This window comes from Gambusia affinis, linkage group LG10 (genome assembly GCF_019740435.1).
Source record: "Gambusia affinis linkage group LG10, SWU_Gaff_1.0, whole genome shotgun sequence".
NCBI classification, from domain to species: Eukaryota; Metazoa; Chordata; class Actinopteri; order Cyprinodontiformes; family Poeciliidae; genus Gambusia; species Gambusia affinis.
This window is the reverse complement of record NC_057877.1, coordinates 9,473,089-9,496,772: the sequence shown is the minus strand read 5'-3', so window position 1 is coordinate 9,496,772 and position 23,684 is coordinate 9,473,089. Positions and strand designations below refer to the sequence as shown.

Below are 23,684 nucleotides of genomic sequence, written 5' to 3'. Positions count from 1 at the left end.
CGCTTGGAAACATTTGGACTTCACCTGCTAAGAAAACGCAGAAAGGTTTGTGTACTTTACTGATCTGTCTGCGTTTGCATCAGACTGATAAGGAAGAGAAGAATCAGACGAGCTCAGGCCTTGGAGCGTCTGAATTCCTGTTTGTGGCAAGAATCGAATAAAATCCAATCAATTTATGTTCATGTCGCTGAATAGCAAATAGTATGCAAAAACTGCATATTGTTCATCAGGGATTATTAAACAGATGTAATGTGAAAACAATACATGTACACACGCACACACACAAAGAGACACAAACACACATACATATATGCTAACACTTTATTTGACAGGTTGTGAATAAGACTGTCATGACACCTTTATAACCATGACATAACACCCGTCATGAACATGAGTAAGTCTTCACGAATATTGATGACTGTTGTCATAAAGTGTCGTTTGGTAAATCATGACACTTCTAATACAGAGTTGACATTATTCAACATGTCTTTGTTGACATTAACCAATAAATTATGATCTGACATAAATTTATCATAAAAGTATTACTGATTAAATTTTAAAAATATATATTTATAAATATTAGTTTATATATATATATATATATATATATATATATATATAAATATATATATATATATATATATATATATATATATATATATATATATATATATATATATATATATATATATATATATATATATATATATATATATATATATATATATATATAGAGCCCTGTTCCTGCTGCCACCCTGAAATAGATCCTGCACAGAGAGGGAGGCCCCAAAGATCAGTGACCCGTTCAGCTCCCCTCACTATCCTGTGCAGGCCACTCTTGTCTGCCACATGATGCCGCCGTACATTAATCTAGAAACTCTGCAGTGTCGACTAAAATTGGTAAAAGTCAATAAAAGAAGCAATCATTTAACTTGCAGAAGATTCCCTGATGCAACTTCAGTGGGGTGGAGTCAGTGGAGGATCATCAGGAGGAAGACAGAACACGAAAGAGTTATGTGGATGAGCTGAGGATCAAAATTAAATTAGCTAGGGCTTTCTGAAGGCTTCAGAAGAACCACAGGCTGATTTTCTCCATGCTGTGCTGCATTGATGCAGTAATTCATGCGAAAAAAGGCTGGATAAGTAACAACCCTGAGAGCATTTGTTGTTCAGTACAAAGATATATGTTTCAGTAGCCTCACTTTTTTGTATTAAAATCTTTTTTTTTTTCGTTTTTTGTTTAGTTGACAATTTGTCACATTTTCATTTTCTGAAAAACCTAATTTTGGGTTTTCTTCAGCTGTGATCACCAAATCACCAATAATAAATGTTTGGAGTGTACCACTCCTTGTAATAATTCTAGCATTGAAGCTTCACTTTTTGAGAAAAAAAATACAATTATTTAACTGAATTTCATTTTTATGACATTCTAATTTACTGCGAGGCGCATGTAGCCTTCTGTGAACCATTTCTAAGTAAATCTCAAATCTCTCATTATGAACAAGCATGTGGGCCATCAGAATCTGTTGCTAAAATGGATTAGATCACCTAAACATAGCTATAAAATATAAAAAGCAGGTGCCCAGTAGCAAGTATCAAGACAAATTTTTTTTTAAAAAGAAGGAAAAATAGGAAGACCAAAATCAAAACATGTGGTCAGTTGTTATATTTAGAGGTAATAAATGAATCTCTGCATGAGCCACGTTATTGTCTATTTCTGGGAGGCACAACAATAAATGGTCCTCCTAAAAATAATAGGGCGACAAATTATTAGCAGAGATAATCTGCGTGAGTGTGGATAACAGCTCCATCTCACACAGACAGACAGCATGCAGGCGCAGACACACTCGAAAATGCGGGTTCAGACACACAGTTCTGAAATCCCGAGGGGTTTAGTCTCAAACTGTACATCTGATGCAATACTTAGCAACATCCCCTGCAGACCGCCAACAGTCTATACCTTCAGGATTCATCTGCAGAAGTATAATGCCAGGTCCCCCTCTATTCATACAAGAAGCAGATCACCTGCTGTGGAGAGGAAACTTTATGTTTCCAAATGGGATTTTGTACACATATTTTATTTTTTTATTTTTGTTTGTGACTTTAGGTGAAACCTCTAGCAGTGCGGTGACCGTCGGGGTAATCGAATCACAACCATATCCATACCATACTTGGAATCAGCGATAAATCAAGTAAAGGAGAAGAGCTGTGCAGAGATAAAGGTGCCTTTGAGATCTTCTCATCTTTTTTTTTTTTCATTTTCCTGAAACTTCTCACTTCTGCTTTCGACAAGATCAGCCACGTCCCTTTTAGAGCATGTGGTAAAGCTGTCGGATTCAGAAATAGCCTGCATGGTCAGTGTACATGTGTGAGAGCAATTCTCCACATTGTGCGTCTTTATAGCTACAGCCTTATCTGCATCTCAGCAGAATAAGGGTTACACCTTTACCTTCCCACCAACCCCCAACTTGTAACAGAACAGACAGGCCTTTGTAACAAAAGTCACAGGCTTTAAGTGTGTCAAGGTGCTTGTGGTTTGTCACTGTGTTCATGAAGAGCACATAGAAAAAAAAAGAATTTCCCTTAAATTGGATTAAATTGAATGGTAAGAAACTTTCTGTAAAAAATTTGGCAAATTTTTGGCAAAAAATTTGTCATATTAAAAAAAAAATCTCTGAAAGATCATGCTTTTTCTGCAGACATGAGAGAGGATTTACAAAAAGGCTAAACAAAAATCAAAAATTAAAAAGCATGTTTTACAACATAGGGAATTTAAGCCAAAAGAGAGATATCAGCTGCCTGCAAAGTCTTCAAGCTTCAATGTAGCTTACAGCTAACAAGGTCCCATTCTGAACACAAGAAATTCTAAGAACGCCCAAAGCATTCACGTTGTTTATTTTGTCTCCCCTCAGTTTAGATGCTTTATTCTACCTGCAGTAGATAATGTAGTGTCCTGTTGAAAAGACCAGCAGTAATCCTTTAATCACTTCACGAGGAGAGGCTGGCTGTTCATATTACAGCATAAGAAGTAGGCTAATCTAAAAGTAGACTGGAGCCTTTTATTATATACACACATTTATGTGCCGATTATTTTTGCAAGATGTAGAAGTATGCATAGTAAAATGCACTGATGTGTAATTTGAGTGAGGTAAATAATGCTAGATTTTAGGAGTCCACAGAAACTGATTTAGAAATTTTTTTGTTAAACTTTTTTTTTTTCGTTTTTTTTTTTAGAGATTATTACTTACAATACTTTCTGTGCAAAACCTACACTGCATATTACAAATCTGAAGATACTCAAGCTGAGTTGAAAGCCTGATTTTGCACTGCAGATGTGAGGTTATTACTTTTTCCTTTATATACTTATTACAGTTGTTTATGACCTGTAATAGGCAAATACATCCACTTTTGGTTGAGGACATCTGGCCAAATGAAAACATGAAATATCTCCCACTCCTTACACATTGTAAAAATATGTAAGAAGCTTTCTTGTTTATCACAGAAGCATCATCTTCTTAATTGATCAATTGCTGAACACACAACCTTTAATGTGAGTATGTTTGATAGCTGGGAAGAATTGTGGCACATAAAAAAAAAATAAAAATACAAATTTTTTTCTGAAATCACATCTAATGGCGCACTAACAATTCATGTAAAATAAATGAAAGCTTTTATTTGTTAACAATACTTTACATTTTAGGTTGATCAGAGGGTCCGCTAACTTTCAGTTGTGACCCATGTCTTACTGTTTTCTTTGTTTAGAAATGTGACATACCACAGGGGCCCATTTCTCTTGGCCACTCCTAACGCTGTGAAAGGCAGAAGAACATGTTGCTTAATTTACACAAAAATTTTGGTTGATCTTAAAGCTGGAAATGCAGGAAAAAAAAAATTATTAGCTTCTGGACTGAACTTGCTCACTTTAGTTCAAGTAAAACTTGAAAAGTTTAAAACATCTAGAACTGTGATGGATGAAGCTCGTAGAGAACACACATTCATGACATGAAGCACAGCGAGGAGGATGGTGGGAGAGGTGAGAAGCATATCCAAAGAAGAAGAGAAGTTTTAAGCCCATCACTGTGAGGGGGTTTAATCTTGTGGATCTTGTCTAGACACCCCAATCTGCAACTTGTTGGAAATGGTCACAACCAGCAAGCCTGTGCATAGTCACCTGTAATAACAATCAGGGAACAATTATTTAAGGAGGAAGACATTTATAGAAATTTTGCCAAGTTCCTAAGGGACATTTGCAGAAAGGACAACTACAGTTGATGCAATTGCAATAGTAATTATAAAAAGCTTCTTTTAAAAGGACCCCTGGGATCGTCATCCTCATAATAGTAGCCCTGATAACATTGATAAAAATGCATTGTATTCCAACAAAGGTTTTTTGTTTTATTCATTAATAAAACACTTGCCAGGAGTGAGAACAAGTGTTTAGAGTGCTATATATTTCACCTTCAGTGAAAACAAATATGGAGGAAAACTGACAATAAATAATAATTTAGATTAAGTCAACAAAAATAATGATAAATGTATTTAAGTAGAGCAAATCCTACTTTAATAGTATTAGTTTATTTAATGACTAAACGCTTTTTATGTAATGGGCTCATGTATATCAGTGAAAGTTGTAATTCTCACAAGACAAATAAAAAAAGTTTGCACTTCTTATCGACTTTTTATGATGCCCTATCGAATGTAGGGCATCATGATCAGTCATGTCATTGTTTGATTACTGTGTTCGGGGCGCTGTCCCGTGAATACGCCAAGCCATTGTTTCCGACGTCCCAGGAGAAAAAGTCCATTGTTGCTGCGAACTTTTTAATCTGGGGGATTTAAAGCCCATCACATGCTCAGACAGAGCAGCGGGGCGCCCTGCCACTCAGTAGAAATCCATACCGAGGAAGAGAAGTTTTCCTCCGGGAACATTTTCTACACACTGCAATGCCTGCCCACGGCGTAGGACTGTAGGGAGTTGGGGAGTCCCACTGGACGACGGGAAGCTTCTCTTTCCGCCCTTCTGGAGCCAATTTCAGGATGACGCTCAAGTACAGCCAGAGGTCTTTAATTGTTCTGTCGTTCCTGGGAGTGCTGTCGGCCATCATGACCGTCTTATCGGTGATCTTAATATTCCAGCTGCAGTCCCACCAGGCGGCGGTGAAGGAGTCCACCACCGTCGCCTCCTCCTCGGTCATACCCGCTCACGTCTGGCCCGTACTGCTGCCCGTCTCCACGGCGCTCTCAGCGCTGTCCCTCACCCTTAACTTGAGCTCCATGGTCGTGAGTCTCCTCCACAGTTACTTTTCTACGGAGGTCTGCATAGGAGAGCAGGACACCGAGAGGTATTTGACCTGATGCAGCTGAAGCAACTGGTTCAAGGGGCAGCCAGTTCCGACTAGTTGTGACGCAGATTTAAACCATAATTTATAGCTAATTAGAATATTAATTCAACCTGTTGAGGGGTATTCAAACTGCTTTCAAAATGGGAGAGATTTACGTTTCATTGTTTTACCGCCGAGAAGTAAAATTGTTCAGTTTTGGCATGCAGACTGCTTTGTTTGTCAGACTGTTAAACTTACAAAAGCGTCCAACGTTATTGGTGAAAAAAATACACTATTTTAACCTTACTGGCAGTTTTTTTTAAACGAAAAACTTTCCTTTTAAAGTGTTTTAAGGTGGAAATGTTAAAAAAAATTACTTACAGTTCTGTATTAAAAGTGGCTGAATCTTTTGGGAACTTAAATACCTCTCAGAAAGGTTGATATTAGAACCTTCTGGAATTCTGCCCTCCACATGATTTCTTAAGATTACATTAGGAAAGTTGTAGTGACGCTTCAGGTAACATTCCCTAAAGGTTCTCTAAATGCATAATGAGACATGCAGATACACCTGAGGTTGTAGAAGCTGTAAATAAAATTTGGGGAACCAGCACAGTAGCCTACTTAGACAATCCAAAAGTTGAAGATAACCCTAAGAATCTTACTTGTAGGTTCTCCAATGTTACATTGTGAAAGTTGTAGATTATTATATTCCGTGCAAGTTCAGAAACTTTATGTCAGTGTGTATCAGTATGGGAAATCAGTACATTTTCCTGAATTTTCTGAGCGCCACTTGTTATAATCTTATAACATAATTCATTTAGGGTCAGTAAAGTTAGTTTTTGCTTGGAAAGGTCTTGAATTCTAGCCCAGCTTGTTCTTTAATTTTCCATTCAGTTCCAAAAAGAATGTTCTCCGAGATTAAATTGTAAAAATTGTGAACGTTCTCTGAGGATTCTTTAAAGATTATTTTATAAAAAAACACAGATAGCATTCGGGGAACCTTTCGGGAATATTCCCATAGTGTTCCTCAACATAAAAGTTGTAGATAACATACTGTATAAGGAACCTGCAACATTATTCCCCTTTACCACAAACTTTCGCTGTTGAAACTAACCTTTCAGAAACATTTTCTAAAGGTCCCCTGAAGGTTAGAATATAATTTAAGAGGGAATTGTCTGAATGTTTTTTTTCAATACAACCCTTCTTTTTTCCCCTTTGGGTTCTAGTATGGTTAGTATTTGCTTGGTCCGGTCTGGTATGCAAGCGTAGCCTCCAAAAGGTTACCTGTGAATTGTAGAAAACCTTAAGAGAACAGTCAATTAATGGTTCTTTCTTTTGTGTGTTTGTTAAGAAAGTTATGCCTTTAGGCAACATTTACTAAAGGTTATCAGAAGATTATATCATTAACCTATGGCCAACATTTCCTGACAGCTCTTTGAGGTTTATACATGGTCAAAACTTTGGGAAACATTCCCTGAAGGTTTTAGTGAAGTTAACACAAGCTCGGATAAGTCTGACATGTTGGCCTAGGTGAATCTTTTTGTAATAAATGCAGCTCCTCCAAAAGTCGATATATTATTTTTAAATCAATATTGTTTTGTTAGTTCAGGACATAAATTAAACACATTTTTGTGTGTTTCACAGGTATCATTACTTAAGATTTTCTCATGGCTTTCGTAATTCTTGAAAATAAATGAAAATAATGTCCTAAGCACTGAAAGTCCTTGGAATTCATCACATATTTTAATTTTAAGAAAAAGTATTTCTGCTTCACATCCTACTTTGGTTCCTCTTTTCTGTTCAAAACACTCTGCTGCTACCGTTGGAAAAAAAAAAAGAAAAAAAAAAGAAGAAAAAGCTGTTTGCATGTGTTTCTCCTCGTGCCCACACAATCTTCTTTCGTTGTTAATGCTACTAACCACAGCCTTGTCCTGGATACTAAATTTAACTATTAGGTTTTGTGTAAAGAAAACATGGTTTCAGAAGTATTAAAATAAAATGGGGCTAGCTTATGTGTCAGAGAGCAAAGGCCTGCACTGCAATGCCTTTGGTCAACACCCCCCACAACCCTTATGAGTCCCATCCAAACAATGGCCTTCCTCTTATTATGCACCCAGCACACGGCCTCGCGCTGGCCCTTTCCCACGTCGGTATACTAATTCAACACCAAAGCCTGGGACCTCCCTGCTGACACAAGGGGGCATTCCAGAAAAAGGGGAAATAATAACTAGCGTCACAATGTGCATATCAAATAAACCCAAATACCCAGTAATCCCATGATTTTCGATTGACAAAACAAACTTTTCTGGGAAAACAAACACATGAACACAAAGATATTGTTCTATTTTTATTAACCAATACACTGATTTCAAAAGTGAAGCATCAACGTGAAAGTGCAAACATACTGTAGGTGCTGACATGGGATCTCTTTCAACAGAGCAGACTGGTTCCTTCTGGATAGCAGAGCTGTACGACATGTGGCGATTGGACTATTCTGCCTGGGGGTGTCTGTCTATTTGGCAGGTAGGAACGACAGACAGAAAACAAAACAGTACATTTTCACATTTTTTCTTAACCACTATTTACTAGTAAAGCACTTCATGGACACCTCTCTGTAGCTAAAAACCCACAAAAAGCTTCCACAGCAATGTTGTGTTAGTTGTGTTTTCAGCAGCAGAGGCATACCAGCGCTGCTGCTTTTCCTCTAATCCAGCCGTCCAGTTTCAGAGAACAATGCATTCTTTGAGCAGCCATGACTTAAGTGTGTCTAATGCTGAACCTGGCAGTGCTGGTGCACCCCGCTCCACACAGTGGCGAGTTACTTTAGCAGAAGGGTGTCGGAGGGGGTCACTTTATTGTGATGGTTGGTTGTCTCCCCCTTGACCCCACTTCAGCCACAGTCAAATGGTTGTGGAGGCCAACTCAGGAGGTCTCTTTACATCCCAGAGTTGTGCCTTTCTGCCCCTTCCTTCAACATTCCTGGGTCTATGGTCCGTTTCCTGCAGGCAAACAGGACATCAATGAGACAAGCAGCGTTCAGTATGTGTTTGGTTTGTAGTTACCTGGGTCTCTAATGACTTATATTGTTTGCAGATAGAGCATTAAAATACTGTCTGCACGGGTAAATCAAGTTTTCGACGACCTTCTCTTCTTTCTCGGCAGCAATGTCCATTTTCATGCTCCTGATATTCGAGATAGAAACGGGCATCGCCAGCGCCTGCATACTCTCCTCTGGGATCCTGATCCTGCTGGTGGCGGTGATACACTCCCTGGTCAAAGCTTCCCGAAGCGCCAAGCACTACAAAAGCGACCTAGCCGACACCCTCTATCAAAACGACCACGGAAGCAGCAGCGTGCCCATCTCACGGCCTTGTGAGCTAAGAGTCGGAGTGGACAAACTGCGGATTCACCGCAGCCAGTCTCATCATATGCAGCATCCGATCTCTTACCCAACGTGTGGCAACGTCAGGCAGAGAGAGCATTATCAGCAGCAGTACTCCCCCACCGAAGGCTCTCAGAGCCACTCTAGCGATAAAGATGGATACAGCGCAGGAGGGAGCTGCCCTCGAATGCACCGGACCTTATCTACTGAATCTGGCTTACTACAGGCCCAGGTGAAACCCTGGAATGGAGTCAACAACGAGATGAGGAGCGTTTTAGCACGCAAATCCGGGATTTCAGCAAAAGACTCAACGCTTGTGTGAGCTGACATTCTTTTCAGAGGAATGAGGAATTAGAGAACTGATATCTGACTGCAAGTTTGTGGAGCAAGTGAACCCCCGCCGCAGAGGGAAAGCTCTTTGTTTCTTCGGTGTACAAATGGCAAGTTTATCTTGTCTGGCTGCATTCAAAATGGCCAAGTTTAAGGTATACAGTCAACTTTAAACACGATCCACCAACCTGAATAGCACAGGTATTGACTAGTGTTAGATGCTGACAGTATAATAACCTTAACAAAAACTACCCCTGGTTTTACAGGATTGTGTAATTTACACCACAAATTGAAACAACAATGCGTTACATGATCAAATTGCTTTTCTATAAAACATAAAAGCCACTATATGCAACATAATTACAGCCATAGATGTTAGAAATACCAGCAGTTCTAAAGCCGGGGTCACGACCCCAAATGGACTGCAAGTCAATAAGTTTGACTCCTGAGATCCTCCTCAGGAATCAAACAAAATTCTAACATTTTTCAGTAGTTGTCAAATACAGGATTTTTAAAAATTGGGTATAATTTGTAATGTTTTCCTCTTTTGCATTTTATAGGTGAATAACAAGCTGATAATTACTCTGACAATTCGCTCGAGTAGCCAGCCTCCAGCTTAAATGTCATGCTGCTCATAGATTGACCACTGCATATTGTGGCAGTGTATTCAATTTCAAACCATAACTGGTAATATTTTTTCATGTAGAAATTTAATGGAAGTATTTCCGTTAAATTTGTCTTTCTCTGAAGTGATGGAAAAATATGGGAAATATTAATTCAGCTGATCAGCAGTACACAGAGGAATTTAAATTATAGAAACAACTTTAAAACCTTGATGTTGTTGACCAGTCCAACAAAATGAGCTATAATACACCAACTAGATATTGAGCTGGCACATCTGCAAACTTTATCATAATTCTGTAAATACATTATTCCACTTTATAAAGCATTTTTATGTCGGAATTGTGTGTGTGAAGCGATTGCACTTCTTGACGTGTTCAAAAATATTTCATGTAGAACCTTAAATAAACTGTAGAAAGAAAGTACTTGTTTACTTAAAACATATCTTCTAGATGTATCTAGAAGAACTACTAACCTTGGACACGTGTCCAATGTTCATAAGGAAGCAGGTGAGTTTTGTGGAGCAGGTACGGAGGGAGCAGGAGATGAGGTCACATCATTTTGTCTGCATGCAGGTGTTGATGGGAGAAAATGAGCAATGAAATAAACAGAAAAACAAACACAAAAACTGAATAGTGGTTCAAAATACGCATAAATTAAAATAACAGCAAAAAAAAAGGTAATATGATGCAAATTAAAAAATGAAAGCACAAAGTCATGTAATAAAGTCAATTTGTTTACCTTATTAGGAAATCTGAACAAATAAGGTAAAATCATTTGCATGAAGATGGACACTCAAAGTCCAAACTTACATGGGATGCAAACTTTGATACAAACGTTTCGATGGCTTTTTACAGCCATTTCAGCTCAGAGAAATTCACATTTTACAGAGAGAGAAAAAAAAACTGCTCAACGTACACCAAGGAGCTGTGTGAAAAAGTACAACATCCCACTTTTTCATCCCTAGGAAAAAAAACTGTCAACAGGCAAGCAAGAATGTATCTTGTTTCATTCATTAAACAAATACAGAAGATGCAGTAGTCTTGTTTTTGAAGACCTCTGAGATCTCCTATCTAACTGTGGTGGTTGCTCTCTAATACTCAACCCAGAAATTGCAATTTTTAAAATACAGAGCATGTTATGAAATCTTGCTTTCAGTTTTTATTGTTTATATTAGTTTTTTTCAATAATTGCTAAAATTTCAATCAAATAATAATGTGTCCAAATATAATAAAAATATACATGATTGCTTTTATTGTACAAACCTGCTGCTTAATTTCAGTCTCACATTAGGAGCAATTTTTGGCATTATTTTGAATTATTTATTTATTTATTTTATTCTTATTTTTTGAAAACCCAGTTCTTACTCACTTTGAAAAATATGGTAACTTGCTTTGGTCACAATATAATTTGAATTTAAAAAATGTAGGTACAATTTATTAATTGTAAGGGTAGAGGCGATGCGGGCAAGACTTACTCAGTTCTCACTTTCGATTCTGGTAAAAATTATAGTACTAAATTTGGAGACTAAGGTCAACATTGCACTGCATGTAAACACAGATATTCACTATTTATGGTCTGTGGAAAGAACTGTGTGAAAGCCGGCTTCATACAAGCTGTGTTTGAAAGTTTGAAGTGATGAAGGACACATGAACTTACAAAATACAAATAAGTAGTAAATAATGGCAACCTGGCAATGTCCTTCCTAACAGACAGCTGGCAGACAAGAGGATTTTGCTAAAAGATTTTGCTACAAATGAAAGGTAATTTGTACTCAATTTTTTATTTTAAAATGTTCATGCAAGAATGGAGTAAAGTCAACTGAAACAAGACAATGTTTATTTTGAAGCACATGTCATACACAGCTGTGCCCTTGTGAAATTTAGGGAGAGGATAAACAAGCTATTAAGATAACACCACAGCATTTCATTCAAGTGCTGGTCTGAACTTTGACTAGATCAAAACAACAATTTGATTATTTTCATTTTCTATAGGTCTCCTTTTGTACTGTGTTCTGGATCAATGTGTTATATATTTTCCTAATAAGGCTCAAAGTTCAGCTGTCCATGAGATATTATATTTTTTTTACTCTACCACCACTGTGTTTTAGAGACATCAGGGATTACTAGTGCTGCTTCCATGTTTCTAGTATCTCATTTACAATGTTTTGTTCAGATTTAACACAGCAAATGAAATACCGTATACTTTTATTTCTATATATAAAAAAGTTCTCCAGTGTACCCTTCAAAATTACTCTAAGGCTTTGTAGAATAGTTTAAGGTACTTCATTAAGGTATATACTAGGGCTTATAGATGGGGACATAAACTTTCTACGGGTTACATTTATACTCATATTTACAAAATGTTTGTACCTGCGTCCATTAAAGTTACTAATCTGCTCCTTCATGGTGATGGCTTGTCGAAGAAGGGTGTCAATGTTCTTGAAATAGACACTGCTGTTTGTCATACTTTTCACGGCACTGCAAAACGCAGACAGAAATACAAGAATTAACTTTGTCGGATGGGGCTCTGCTTAATTCAAACATTGTGAAGCTTCTCACCTGCATGCATACTCTACCGTGTAGATGGCTCCCTGACTCTGTTCCTCCCAGCTCTGCATGTCTGTCTGTGAAAAAATAGAACGAAAGAAACAAATGTTGACGCAGAGTTTATCAAAATATAGAGTTAAAAGTGCAACTTGATTAAAAGACACCACGTAGCATGCTTCTCAGACAAAATTATTTCAACAGAAATTTTTTTTTTTTGTGAAAAACCTTTTCTTTTTTTAATGCTGCAGACAGCTGTAAGGTGTAACATCGAGCTGAAGGAGGAATACCTTGTGCTGCACCAGCTCAGGCAGGGACCTCCTGACGTGCTCCTGCAGCCTATACAGAGCCACTGATGGCTCGTTAGCCAGGACATACATACTCTCCGTGAATTTGTCACTCACTGTGGAGTCAAACGAGCAGGACACAGCATTAAATGTGTAATTCGTGGCATAAAACATAACAATAGCGATACAAACACTTAAAGGTATTATATGCAAGATTAACTTGGCCGCTAGCTTAAGCAACCATTTCTTAGCGCTACTACGTTAATTTATGGTTACAATAGAAAGTCATGTACGGATTTGTTTTGCTGCTGTTTACCTCTCCTAACTTTCAGTTGCATCTCTTGGTCATCCATGACAAAAACGTATTTCTCCTCTCAGAAGCCAAAAGCGCGAAGAACGGTGTCAGCTGATTCCTGCTTCCGTATTATTGTCCATCTGTGCAACACAACGAGATTCCGGACAGAAACACTGACTCTATCAACGTTGTTCCTCCGCGAATGTAGTCAGAGATGCTTTGATACCCGAAACGGACTGCTGATTCAAACGATATTTCATCTTGTCTGTTCCCTTAACATTGTTTCTAACTATCAAAAAAACTGAACGACGTGAGAAGTGTACTTTCTAAACTGTTCGGAAACCGAAACGATCCGGTGTTCGAGCGGAAATTTTACACTTTCTGTTTTCCCAAAAGGAAGTGGGTCTGTGAATGTGGCTGGATGAGGTAAGAAATTTCCCCCGCAGATTTTATAAACTATTCTTGTTGACTCTCACTTGTTTGTGCAGTCACACAATCTAGTATCAAATTGTTTTATGTAGTTATGATGGAGAGCGGAGATGATGAAGAGGTTACAAATGGCCATCACATTCAGAAGTCTAAAGCTGCTGAACATTCTTCCAGTTCAACACGTGGAAATCCAAACGGTATTATATCTTCTAAATGTGCTCACATTCTTGACACTTTACTCTACCAGAGTCTCCTATGTCATCGGGTTATGGTAGTCTTAGATTGGTTGGAATGTAAATAAAAATATCACCTCTATCTATCTCCACAAACATGGATGTGTTTTCTCTGATTGGTACTCTAGAGATGGATGTGGAGGAGGATGACATCTTTAAACATTCCACTACTTTGACCAACAAGCAGCGTGGGAATGAAGTAACAGCACGTCCAGCAACATTAGACTGTAAGTAAATGCACATAGAAACTTGCAGTTTCAAAAATCAGGAAACTATTTGTAGGCACAAAAGTCCATATTTATTTGGGACTTTTGATGGTGCATCCTAGCTATCCACACAACGGCAGTGTTAAAAAAAACAGTAATTGAGTGGAACACCTATAATTTATAGTATGTTTTCTATAAGCTTAATATAACCTGGAATATGTTGGAGCACCAGTCCCACTGTCCACAGTGACAGTAGTTAACAGTCCCATAAACTGAAAGGGTGCACATGTAACTATTTGAGCTGTTTGGCCACATTGAAAAGAAGTACATTTGGAGTTGTCAAAATATGGTTCTCAAACCAAAGGTCAGAGTTCCAACTGTCCACCATGATGGACAGCTGGCACCTCAAATCCTTCAACACCTTAACAGTTAGGCCATTACGCATTTCAGTGCCGTCCTCAACCATATTGATAAATTCATGGACTATGCTTAAAATTATGCTTGAATTTAAAAGTTCATTTAAATGTGTTGGTTCACCTAAACAAGTGATAGCTGCAAAAAGTATTCCGTAGGGGTATTTATCGCTAAGAAACATTTATCCAAACATTGGTCATGATGATTTTCTGTATTAAGCAAAATCTGCAATAAATTCAAATGCCCAGTGTCTTACTAGATCTCTGAAGTTGTTTTTCATATCAGTCCATCCAGATAAAAAAAAAACCAAGATAAAAAGTTATCAATAGTTAAAAGCCCAAAATGGATATAACTTTTATTACCCACATGAATGCGTGTAAACCTCTGGTCAAAACTGTAGGTGTTTCGTCATCGTTTCTGGATTATTTGTATCAGTTATTTTTTAACCTCCCAACAGCTCTGTCCATACATCAGCTGGCAGCTCAGGGTGACGTTTTGCAAGTGGCTGCACATCTAAGTAAAGGTAAGAAAATCCCTTCCTGTCGCTTTGAAAAGTACTTGATTCCACAATTCCGAGTGTTCTGTGTTTTTATCTCGCAGACAGCTCAGTGCTCACCACGCAGGATGATCGGGGTTTTACACCTCTGATGTGGGCAGCTGCGTTTGGAGAAAAAGCTATGGTGGACTTTCTCTTGGAAAAGGTTAGGAGAAAAAAAAAAAAAAAGACGCGCATTACATAGAAACTCTTGGTGTCATTTTCAATGAAATAAAAAATTTCATGGAAATATATTTTTAAGGGTGCGGATCCCAATACAATTGCAAGGGAGCGAGAGAGCGCCCTGACTCTGGCCAGCTCTGGCGGCTACGTGGACATCGTCGAATCTCTCCTCAGATATGGAGTGGACATTAACACCTACGACTGGGTACAGCTGGGCCTTTAGACATTTCCTTCACACATGCTGAGTATATATCAGCAGAACAAGTTATATGTGAAAATATAACCACTGATTTTTTAATGCTTTTTTTTATTTTTTATTCTCAGAATGGTGGAACTCCTCTTCTTTACGCTGTACGAGGGAACCACATCAAATGTGTAGAAGCTCTTCTTGGTACATTGAATGTCTTTTTTATACAAAAAAAAAAGAATATATATAATAATAGTAATAACACTCGGTTAAAGCAGGTTTATTCTAACAATGGTAATTTCTTACAGCCAAAGGAGCAGATATGACCATAGAGTCAGACTCTGGCTACAGTCCAATGGCCTTAGCTGTTGCACTTGGACACAAAAAACGTATGTATTAAATTGCTCTTTATTTACAGAGGTGATATTTTATTTAATTTGCTCCCATTTTGTCATGTAAAAACCACAAACTTCAATGTAATTTATTAGGATTTTATGTGATAAAAACAAAAAAAACAAACACATTTTCAATGCAAGTTAACAAGTTTAAATTTTTAATCAGATTGTTCTGCCGTTAGCTTTTAGTGTCTTATTATTTGACGTAACCCGATTTCAAACCACCCAACAAATTTATTCATGGCCTTGTTGTTCTACATGACTGTTAAGTTCACAAATGTTCTTTAAAAAAATACCAAACATCGAAGGCCTTCAAAGTGCAGCTGTAGTTACACTGAGATTAAAATACACTCAAACTATCTACCCACTACTGGTTATCTGTTGTACAAAATTTTATTTAGGGATGACAAATTAAAATGTTTTGAATAAATTTTAAAACCACACTTTCAGATTTTTGGTAAAAAGAAAAAAAAAAGGAACACCATGAATCCATCATTACTTTTGCTTAGTTTTCTTTTTTTTTATGCATAAAATCCCAAGTAAAGAAATTAAAGATTATGGTTGTAAATAGACAAAATGTGTAAAAGTTAATAGAATAGGAATACTTTTGCAAGGCAATAATTATAATTATCAATTTAAACCACTTTTAAAAGCTGTTGTCATAAATGCTCTGTAAAAAAAACAAAAACAAATGTTTCCCCCCTTTCTCTTCCAGTTCAGAAAGTGTTGGAGGACCACATCCTGAAACTCTACAAGCCGACATGACGTCAAATAAACCCGTAGAAACACTAGGCAGAAGACGCTTCGCTCACATCCATGCAACATTTAGAGACGGTAAAAACATCTGTCACATCGACAAAACACAACAGAAGACAGAAATGTAAACAAGTGGATTTATTTATGCACTTACAGTAAAAAAAAAAAAAAAAAAAAAAAAAAACAGATTTTTTTTTTTGACAATTTATGTAAAAGCTATTTTGAAAGAATGAATGAAATGTCAATTGTTCTGTAGAATGGTTTTGAATGGAATTGGGAGAAAAAAAAGCCTTAATAAAATGCTATTTTTTGATAAAGCTGTCGTTTAATTCAAAAGGCACAATATACATTTCTAAACGCAGCAAACTTTTCACGTCACTATAGCCTTCAGAGTGTCCATTGTGTGCATTTTCCTGTTTTACTGACATGAAGTGAAACCTCCACACAGACGTCTGAATGCAGCAATACCATAAAAGGCCACGTTTGCATCAGTTCACAAGGTGGCTTTACAGATGACATGTTTTCCAAGTGTCACCACACCACCCTTTACTTTGGCCACGGGTTATTTCCTCTCTCATGAGAGCATTAAAAAAAAAATGCTCATGAGGTTTTTTCCCCCAAAATGTCCAAGGAATAAACAATGATTCTCCCAAAAAAGTCGGTGCTGTTCTCAAACAGTATTTTTACTTTGTCCACTGTGGGGGCCTCCTGTATGGGAAAACTGTGGGTGTGGAGTTAAGAACAAAATAGGGGTGGCGACAATGAACAACATGGTCAGAAAAATACTGTCCAATAACTATTATGAGCCGAACAGAACAGCAACAGGAAGCGTGCAGTTGTTCTTTGTCACCTTCCTAAAATTATCGCCCAAGTAATTTTTTGCCAAAAGTAATTTTGGTAGAAAGAAAATGTATCACTGCCTTTAAATTGCCAAAATATGAATTAGGCAAAAAAATAAAAAAATAAATAAAATAAAAAAATCCCTTTTGGCAAAAAATGACTTAAGTGGCGATATTAAGCTTTTCCCTAATGTTTAATTTAATGAGAAGCACCTGCAGACGTGTCTTGTGAACATGCAACATGCATGACTGTAGTCCTAATGTAAACGTTTGAGGGAGGATATCTGAAGACAGTTATTGTCCTCTGGGTAAAACTGGCTCAACTCTGTGAAGTCTCCGTCTTTGCAGCAACCTGCAGAAAGCACAGACACAAAAATAGTTTGCATCATCTTGTCGCGCTTGCTACAGGAAACTCTCAAGTTATAATGCGTTTACCTTCTAATCTGCATGTTTTAGCCGAGAAGCCGCCCTGGAATTGGAGTTTCACCACAGAGACTTTTACCGATCGGGGAAACTCCAGCAGCACCCACTGACAGTCCCCCTGACAAAGAGAAGACAACGACTGAGCCACACTGTGACGTGGACAGTACAATATGTCATCAAAAAAATGAAGTTTCTATTTTCTGAACTCCTGGAAGTATAGAAAATATGCTGGACGTTGTAACAAAACCCTAATCGTTTATCGTCATTTCAAGTAAATGCGTATTCAATCAAATTCAAATAAAATAAATGCTGATATCTTTAGTGCTGGTTAAATAAAAGAACATATACATGCAGCATGTTCAGCTGAATGAATTATTTTTGCTGACAATCGCTGTTGTCAACGTTAAAAGGTTTAGGATCCATTAATAAGTTGCACTGCAGTTGCACCTTTAGAATGCTAGAGCAACATATCTCTGCCAAAATTCTTAAGTCTTGGTCAATTATTATCCTAAATGCCCAAAAAGAATGCTAATGCTAATGGATGTTTTGTAATTCTGTGCTTGGTGCACATACTTATTTTGAATATAATTCTAAACTTAATAAAGCTAACTGTGTTAAGGCAAACAGTATCATTTAATGTCTCGCTTATTTAAAAAAGCATCCTTATCAATATTAGGCCAACATGGTCTCAGCTTTTTATCTCTTCTAGTCAAGTCTGACTTTCAAGAAGAATAAATGTTGGAGAAAGAAAATCCCAAAAATAGAAAATATGAGGACTTTGAGTCGAACTAACCATCTTTGGCTGCTCCACTCACTTTTTGCACAACCGAAGAAGATGGAGAAAGTTGAGGAATCAGATAAACAAAAACAGAGTAAACCGGCTTTAGGGTCAAAGTCGGCATGCTTTGCCGACAGGGATTAAAGAGTGCAGAGAAAAGTATCCCCAGACAATTATACCACCTCCAAACCTTTTTCTTAATGTTGTGTACACCAAGTTCTGATCTAACCATCTGAAGGTTACTCTGACATTTGCCAGGAGTTTTTGTTAACCCACTAACCACTCCCTGGACATTCTTTTTACTTCTTTTGGACTATTCTCTGGAAACCCGAGAGGATGTTGTGAGTCAAATCCCCAATATTACACAAAACAACAATGGGTACAGTAACTTAAATCGTCATTCTTTCCCATTCTAACCCAAGTCATCTTCACCGGACTAGATGTCTAAATCAGCTTTAGTTCTTCACGATGCAACACTGTTTACTGTAAAGTTTAAAACAATAGCAACATGAACATGGAACAAAGCTGTCACGTTTTATTTTTTTTACCTGGTCTGAGTTCCAGCAGGTTTCTTCATTACAGTCGAACATGAACTTTTTCCCAAACTGCTTTACATCTCTGTTTAGCACAGAACTCACCCTAAAAGGACAACAATTGGGAGAAATTTAGTACCTGGAGGAGCATGATAATTATTTCTGAATGAATACCAATTTTATTCACCTGCTTTGAGTTTCGCTACAAATCAGCTGAGAAGCCATACTCACAATTTGCCGTCAAGCGATGTGTCCACGTGGTGTTATTTTTACGACGGCGAAATCGTGGAACATCATGCTTCCCACGGCCACTAGATGGAGCCCTCAATCCATCTTCACGTTCTCCTTGAGTTATACATTTATGTCTCTTACTGTTACTGAAAGGGGAAAGAAAAATCAACGCATATTAATCAAGATCTCCATAGATGACACACAGTATTATTTATTTATTAAAAACTCTCTTTGGTCATTACAGATGAAATTATAGTTCTTCCAGCATGTCCCTGCCATGACCACTGTTGATTAAAGTTCACTGAGATAAACATGTATTCAGAAGAGAGAACCCTGGTCAGTGAAGTTGAATCAGTCAGCTTCAAATGCCGGAAAGATTAACAAAAGGGAAAGGTTGTACACGTTGAGGTTTTTGCCATTTCACAGGTGACTGCATATACAGCATAAAAATAATCAAAAACAAGATTTTAAAGCTTTTCCCAGGGACCATATCCCCACGTCTCCGTTTCATATCCTGGGAGCCAATAACACGGAAGAGCAGGTGTGTGTGACTATGTGTGTGTATTTGTGAAGCGGTTAGCCTACTCATTACTGATGGAGAAGTCCTGCTGGGGCTTTGTCACAGAGTCCCCTCAGTGCAGATAATCAATAGGTCTGAAATACAAAACCTGATGAAACCCAGGCTCCTTGAAGAATGCCCATAAGGGAGTACTGAAGTGGTGATTGTATTATCAGGTTTGGACTCTGCCTTTCAGGAACCTCCTCTGAGACATGCACACACACAATCACATTCTTACCGTGTCTGCACCCAATGTCACTTTGACTTTGTGATCTATTAGAGGAAATGCTTGTTCCCAAACAGCGATTAGGTAGATGCAAGAAGGACACCCACATGACTTCCAGGTGGGAAATATTTTGAGCTTAAGAATGCGGCGCAGCAATTTATTCGGTGGAAGCCACTTTAGTAGTTTGGCTGGTTTGTAAAAACCTTTAAGTATATTTAAAGCTGTTAATCAGATGTGCAGCCTCCACAATTAACTTACCAGGTGCTCATTAGTCTGCATGACAAAAATAATATCCTGAACCGAAGCCGTGTGCGATGCCCACCTGGCAAACAGTCCCACGAGGGTCTCTCATGAGTGAGTGATGAGCTGTTGTTCTGTCTCATAAAATGGTGCCCATGTGGGTCTCTAATGATCCCAAGGTGGGCTGCAAGTGGGTCATTTGCTCTGAGAACACACATGTGCTCTTTTGGTGTCGTGTATGTGACTAGATAGAACCAGACAACCAAAGTGGTCTTAAGGTGGTCAGCTCAAAACCTAAACTGGAATACAACATTGTACCCTTTACTTGGGAAACTTCAGTACAGTATATATCAGCAAATTCAGAAACCCAATGTCCAGTGCCTATAAAAAGTACTCACCCCCTTGGATGCTTTACATTTTTATTTTTCTTTGCAAATCAATCACAATATAAAAAGTATAAAAAATTTTTTTTGTCAAAAACATTTTTCTCAAAAAATACCCACTTAATATCGAAGTGAAAATAGTTTTTTTTTTTCAAAATAATGACAACTGAATTGAAATATTTGGTATAAAATAAGTGATTGTATAAATACTCATTCCCCTAAAGCCATTATTTAGTAGACAGGCCTTTGGCTGCAGTCACAGTATGGCGTCTGTGTGGACAGGTCCCAAATGGGTTTTCACACCTGGACCCTGGAGTTTTACTATTTTCTTTCTTGAAAATCAATTCCAGCTCTGTCAGGTTGCATGGAGATAAGCTGTGTACAGCCCTTATTAAGCTCTACCACAAATCGTCTGTCGAATTCCAGTCTGAACTTTGACTTGGTCACTTCTAAACATCCGCCTTGTGGTGTCCAAACCATTTATGTGTAGCTTTAGCTGGATGTTTTTGGTTCAGTGTTTTGATGGAACATAAATGCTCCCTGAAGTCGTACTTTTCTTGCAGATGGAAACAAATTTCCATCCAGGATTTCATTCTGATGAATTTATTTTATCTTCTATCTTGAGACCAAAGCTTCATTGGTCTCACCAGACCAAAACATCTTTCTTCCACTTGACCATTTGAATTTCCCTTTTGGCAAATTCTAGTCAAGTCTTACATTCCCACTTTGTCATAAAAACAACAGTTGTTGCATGCAGAGTCTCGCCAATCAACCATCTCAGATGCTTAAGCTTCTAACTCCTTCTAGAAGTCAGAAGTGTTCTGGTCTCCTTGCACACTCACTCAGTTTGTGAGGACAACATGATCCAGGCAGATTTACACACGTGTCATATTTCTTCCATTTCTTGATGAATTTAACTCCAGAGGATGTTCAGTGCTTTAGAGATTCTTTTTTGTATCCATCCCCTGACGTATTCTTTTCAAAAACATTTTTTCTGATTTTCTTTGGAGTTGTGTCCTTGGGTGAAAGACCTTGTGGCAAGAAGTCTTGCCACCTGTGGCATGATGCACGGCAGCCTGCCCCAGGTGAGCTGTGGATAAAATGTAGCTCACTACCATCCACGGCTACATTGATCCTGATTGGATGAATCCTGTGGCCGCGGGCTGACCAAAATTAGCCCCAGTGGGTTGGGGCACTCTGGACAAGAAAAGGCACAATACAAGCACAAGCCACTCACTAGTACACTTCAAAAAATCAGAATATGATTTAAAAGTGCAATATTCCTTGCTAGTCATCTCAGAAAGTGATGATTAGTGATTATGGCTTACAGGTAAAGAATACTCAAAATTCAGTATCTCAGACAATTAGGTGTACTACTATTACAGCAGTTGAAAAGAGTTCCTACATCTGCTGCTTGAAATTACGACCTTTTCCTTTATAAGAATCGTTAAATCAGAAGGTGCTTGGAAAATAAAATGCTGTGGTGTATACACCAGGGAGGTCAATGTATCAGGTTCCTTGAAGATTTTGCAGTTTGAAGTTCAAACATTTTCAAAGTTTGCTAAGAGGGACATTTTTGAGGCTGGTGCCAAAATGATATTCTTTCTGGGAAAGTTCTGGATAAATTGTGCTTATTAAATCTGTAGGGTTTTTCCAGCAGTGCATGCTGTCGGTAATTTAAATATAATTTAAAGTCTTATTGAGATGTTTGAATGTTTAGAACAAATTTAAAGTGAACAAATCTGTAGTCCATAATTTAAGAACCTCAATGAGTGTGTAGATGTATTCTCCAAACGTTGTCAGAAATTAATCTAACATGAAGCCCCTCGGTGGTTGCAAATCATTCAGGAAGACAACATTTGGTGTTCTTTGAGGCTTGCTAACTTCAGTAAGGCAGGAAATGGGAAGAAACACAAGGCACATCTGTCAAAAACTGCAACAATTACCAGGATATTGAGTTTGGATGCTGCAGTCTGGAAGAGTTCCTCGTTTATTTCCAGATAGAAATTTTCTGCTGCTATTTAAATAAAGAAAACAGAAAATTGTTCTGCTGTCTTAATTTTAGAGTTGAATCTTGGTGTTGGTTAGTGAGTAAGTGAGCTCGTTCTCTCACCTCAAAGTGCTGATCACAAGAGAAACAAAGTACAGTAGCAAATTGAAACATGGAAATATTATTTCATGTAACACCCAGACATTTCAAAGATATTTTCCAACAATTCATTAAAAGGAAAAATGAAATAAAAAGCTGGAAATAAGGCCCAAGACACTGCAAGCTATATAAGACGGAGCATATGGGGATTTACAAAAAGCAACAAATTCGTAAGCATGACTTTGAAAATTTGAAAATTTTTGGAAACAGAAATATTATAGTCCAAACACATTGACAAAGCCGATGATGGTTTAATAAACAGCAGAACAACAAAAGTAGAATAAAACTACGTTTTAAAACATCCAATTATTAGTTTTCGATACCCCCTTATCTTTTCAGGGTCATGGGGTGTGTGTGTGTTCAGGGCTGGGGGAAGCTGGGGCCATTGGTCCAAAAATACAATATATAATAGCATTTTCCAAAACACAATGTTCTAAAATGTGTGCAAAGATGGCTCAAAAACAAAAAAGGATTTTTCAAATCCCAAAGCAAATTTATAGACTGAACAGAAACGAAGCAGCAGAATGACTGAGCTACATCCAAATACTCGTAAGCATCAACAAATAAAACCAGATGACGTCACAACAAACACATCATAGAAAGTCTTCTCTTTGATGTTTGGGATTGAGATAAAAACCAAAAAAAAATAACTTTAGTAAAAACTTAGTATTATGTGTATTTCCTCATTCACACATTTGGATGTGTCCACAGCATGCCTTCACATATTGAGCTGGTTTTGACAATTAGTTGACCTTTAGAGGGTGATGTTTGCCCCATGCAGACCACATGTATAGTTTGCAACTGGATGGAAGCTGAACGTCTTGTCTATGTTGTCACGATATGTTGTATTTTCTACCAAAGATGGTTGGATGCTGTAAATCCAGAAGTGGACCAATGTGCCGCTGCAGTTTCACACCATAGAGAGATGGACAGATATGTGAAACAAAGCCAGGAGTACAGCATAAAGAACACAAAATAAAAATCAAAAATCAAACACTCTCTAGAGACTTGTTTACCAAGACCAGGCTAGCTAATGCCTCTCAGTGGACTATAAGACAGGTGTTTTGCTGCTACATATAGCTGAAGGCAGGATTTACAATTACCAGCGGTACGATTCCTGAAGGCTGTGTATAGTGCAGTGACAGGTCATGGTTCATGAAACGTGCCTTTTCCTCCTTCATGCACCAGCAGTCAGAGTCCCTG

General features: G+C 37.8%; 4 protein-coding genes across 5 annotated transcripts; 2 read left to right on the top strand and 2 right to left on the bottom strand.

Annotated features, from left to right (window-relative positions):
- Positions 1 to 4,748: 4,748 nt before the first annotated feature.
- tmem221 (transmembrane protein 221) lies at positions 4,749 to 10,687 on the top strand. The gene is made up of 3 exons (XM_044129090.1): positions 4,749 to 5,342; positions 7,759 to 7,844; positions 8,484 to 10,687. Exons 1-3 carry the CDS (start codon positions 5,038 to 5,040, stop codon positions 9,023 to 9,025), a joined length of 933 nt encoding a protein of 310 aa, XP_043985025.1. The 5' UTR covers positions 4,749 to 5,037; the 3' UTR covers positions 9,026 to 10,687.
- On the bottom strand, positions 7,656 to 12,935 carry borcs8 (BLOC-1 related complex subunit 8). Of its 2 annotated transcripts, XM_044129094.1 has the most exons (6): positions 12,804 to 12,935; positions 12,491 to 12,603; positions 12,216 to 12,280; positions 12,027 to 12,134; positions 10,130 to 10,219; positions 7,656 to 8,320 (listed from the first exon to the last, which is right to left on the bottom strand). In XM_044129094.1, exons 1-5 carry the CDS (start codon positions 12,838 to 12,840, stop codon positions 10,150 to 10,152), a joined length of 393 nt encoding a protein of 130 aa, XP_043985029.1. In that variant the 5' UTR covers positions 12,841 to 12,935; the 3' UTR covers positions 7,656 to 8,320; positions 10,130 to 10,149. The 2 variants fall into 2 exon arrangements, with proteins under 2 accessions (XP_043985029.1, XP_043985030.1); XM_044129095.1 differs by lacking the exon at positions 10,130 to 10,219.
- A 3-nt stretch (positions 12,936 to 12,938) lies between these two features.
- On the top strand, positions 12,939 to 16,437 carry rfxank (regulatory factor X-associated ankyrin-containing protein). Its single transcript, XM_044129092.1, has 9 exons — positions 12,939 to 13,208; positions 13,304 to 13,408; positions 13,573 to 13,671; positions 14,522 to 14,587; positions 14,665 to 14,765; positions 14,862 to 14,987; positions 15,107 to 15,173; positions 15,278 to 15,358; positions 16,080 to 16,437. The coding sequence occupies exons 2-9, from the start codon at positions 13,306 to 13,308 to the stop codon at positions 16,127 to 16,129; spliced, it is 693 nt and encodes a 230-aa protein (XP_043985027.1). The 5' UTR covers positions 12,939 to 13,208; positions 13,304 to 13,305; the 3' UTR covers positions 16,130 to 16,437.
- Positions 16,438 to 16,696: 259 nt separating this feature from the next.
- LOC122838447 (nuclear receptor 2C2-associated protein) lies at positions 16,697 to 18,966 on the bottom strand. The gene is made up of 5 exons (XM_044129093.1): positions 18,881 to 18,966; positions 18,709 to 18,799; positions 17,395 to 17,500; positions 17,244 to 17,311; positions 16,697 to 16,843 (listed from the first exon to the last, which is right to left on the bottom strand). Exons 1-5 carry the CDS (start codon positions 18,916 to 18,918, stop codon positions 16,721 to 16,723), a joined length of 426 nt encoding a protein of 141 aa, XP_043985028.1. The 5' UTR covers positions 18,919 to 18,966; the 3' UTR covers positions 16,697 to 16,720.
- Positions 18,967 to 23,684: the final 4,718 nt, after the last annotated feature.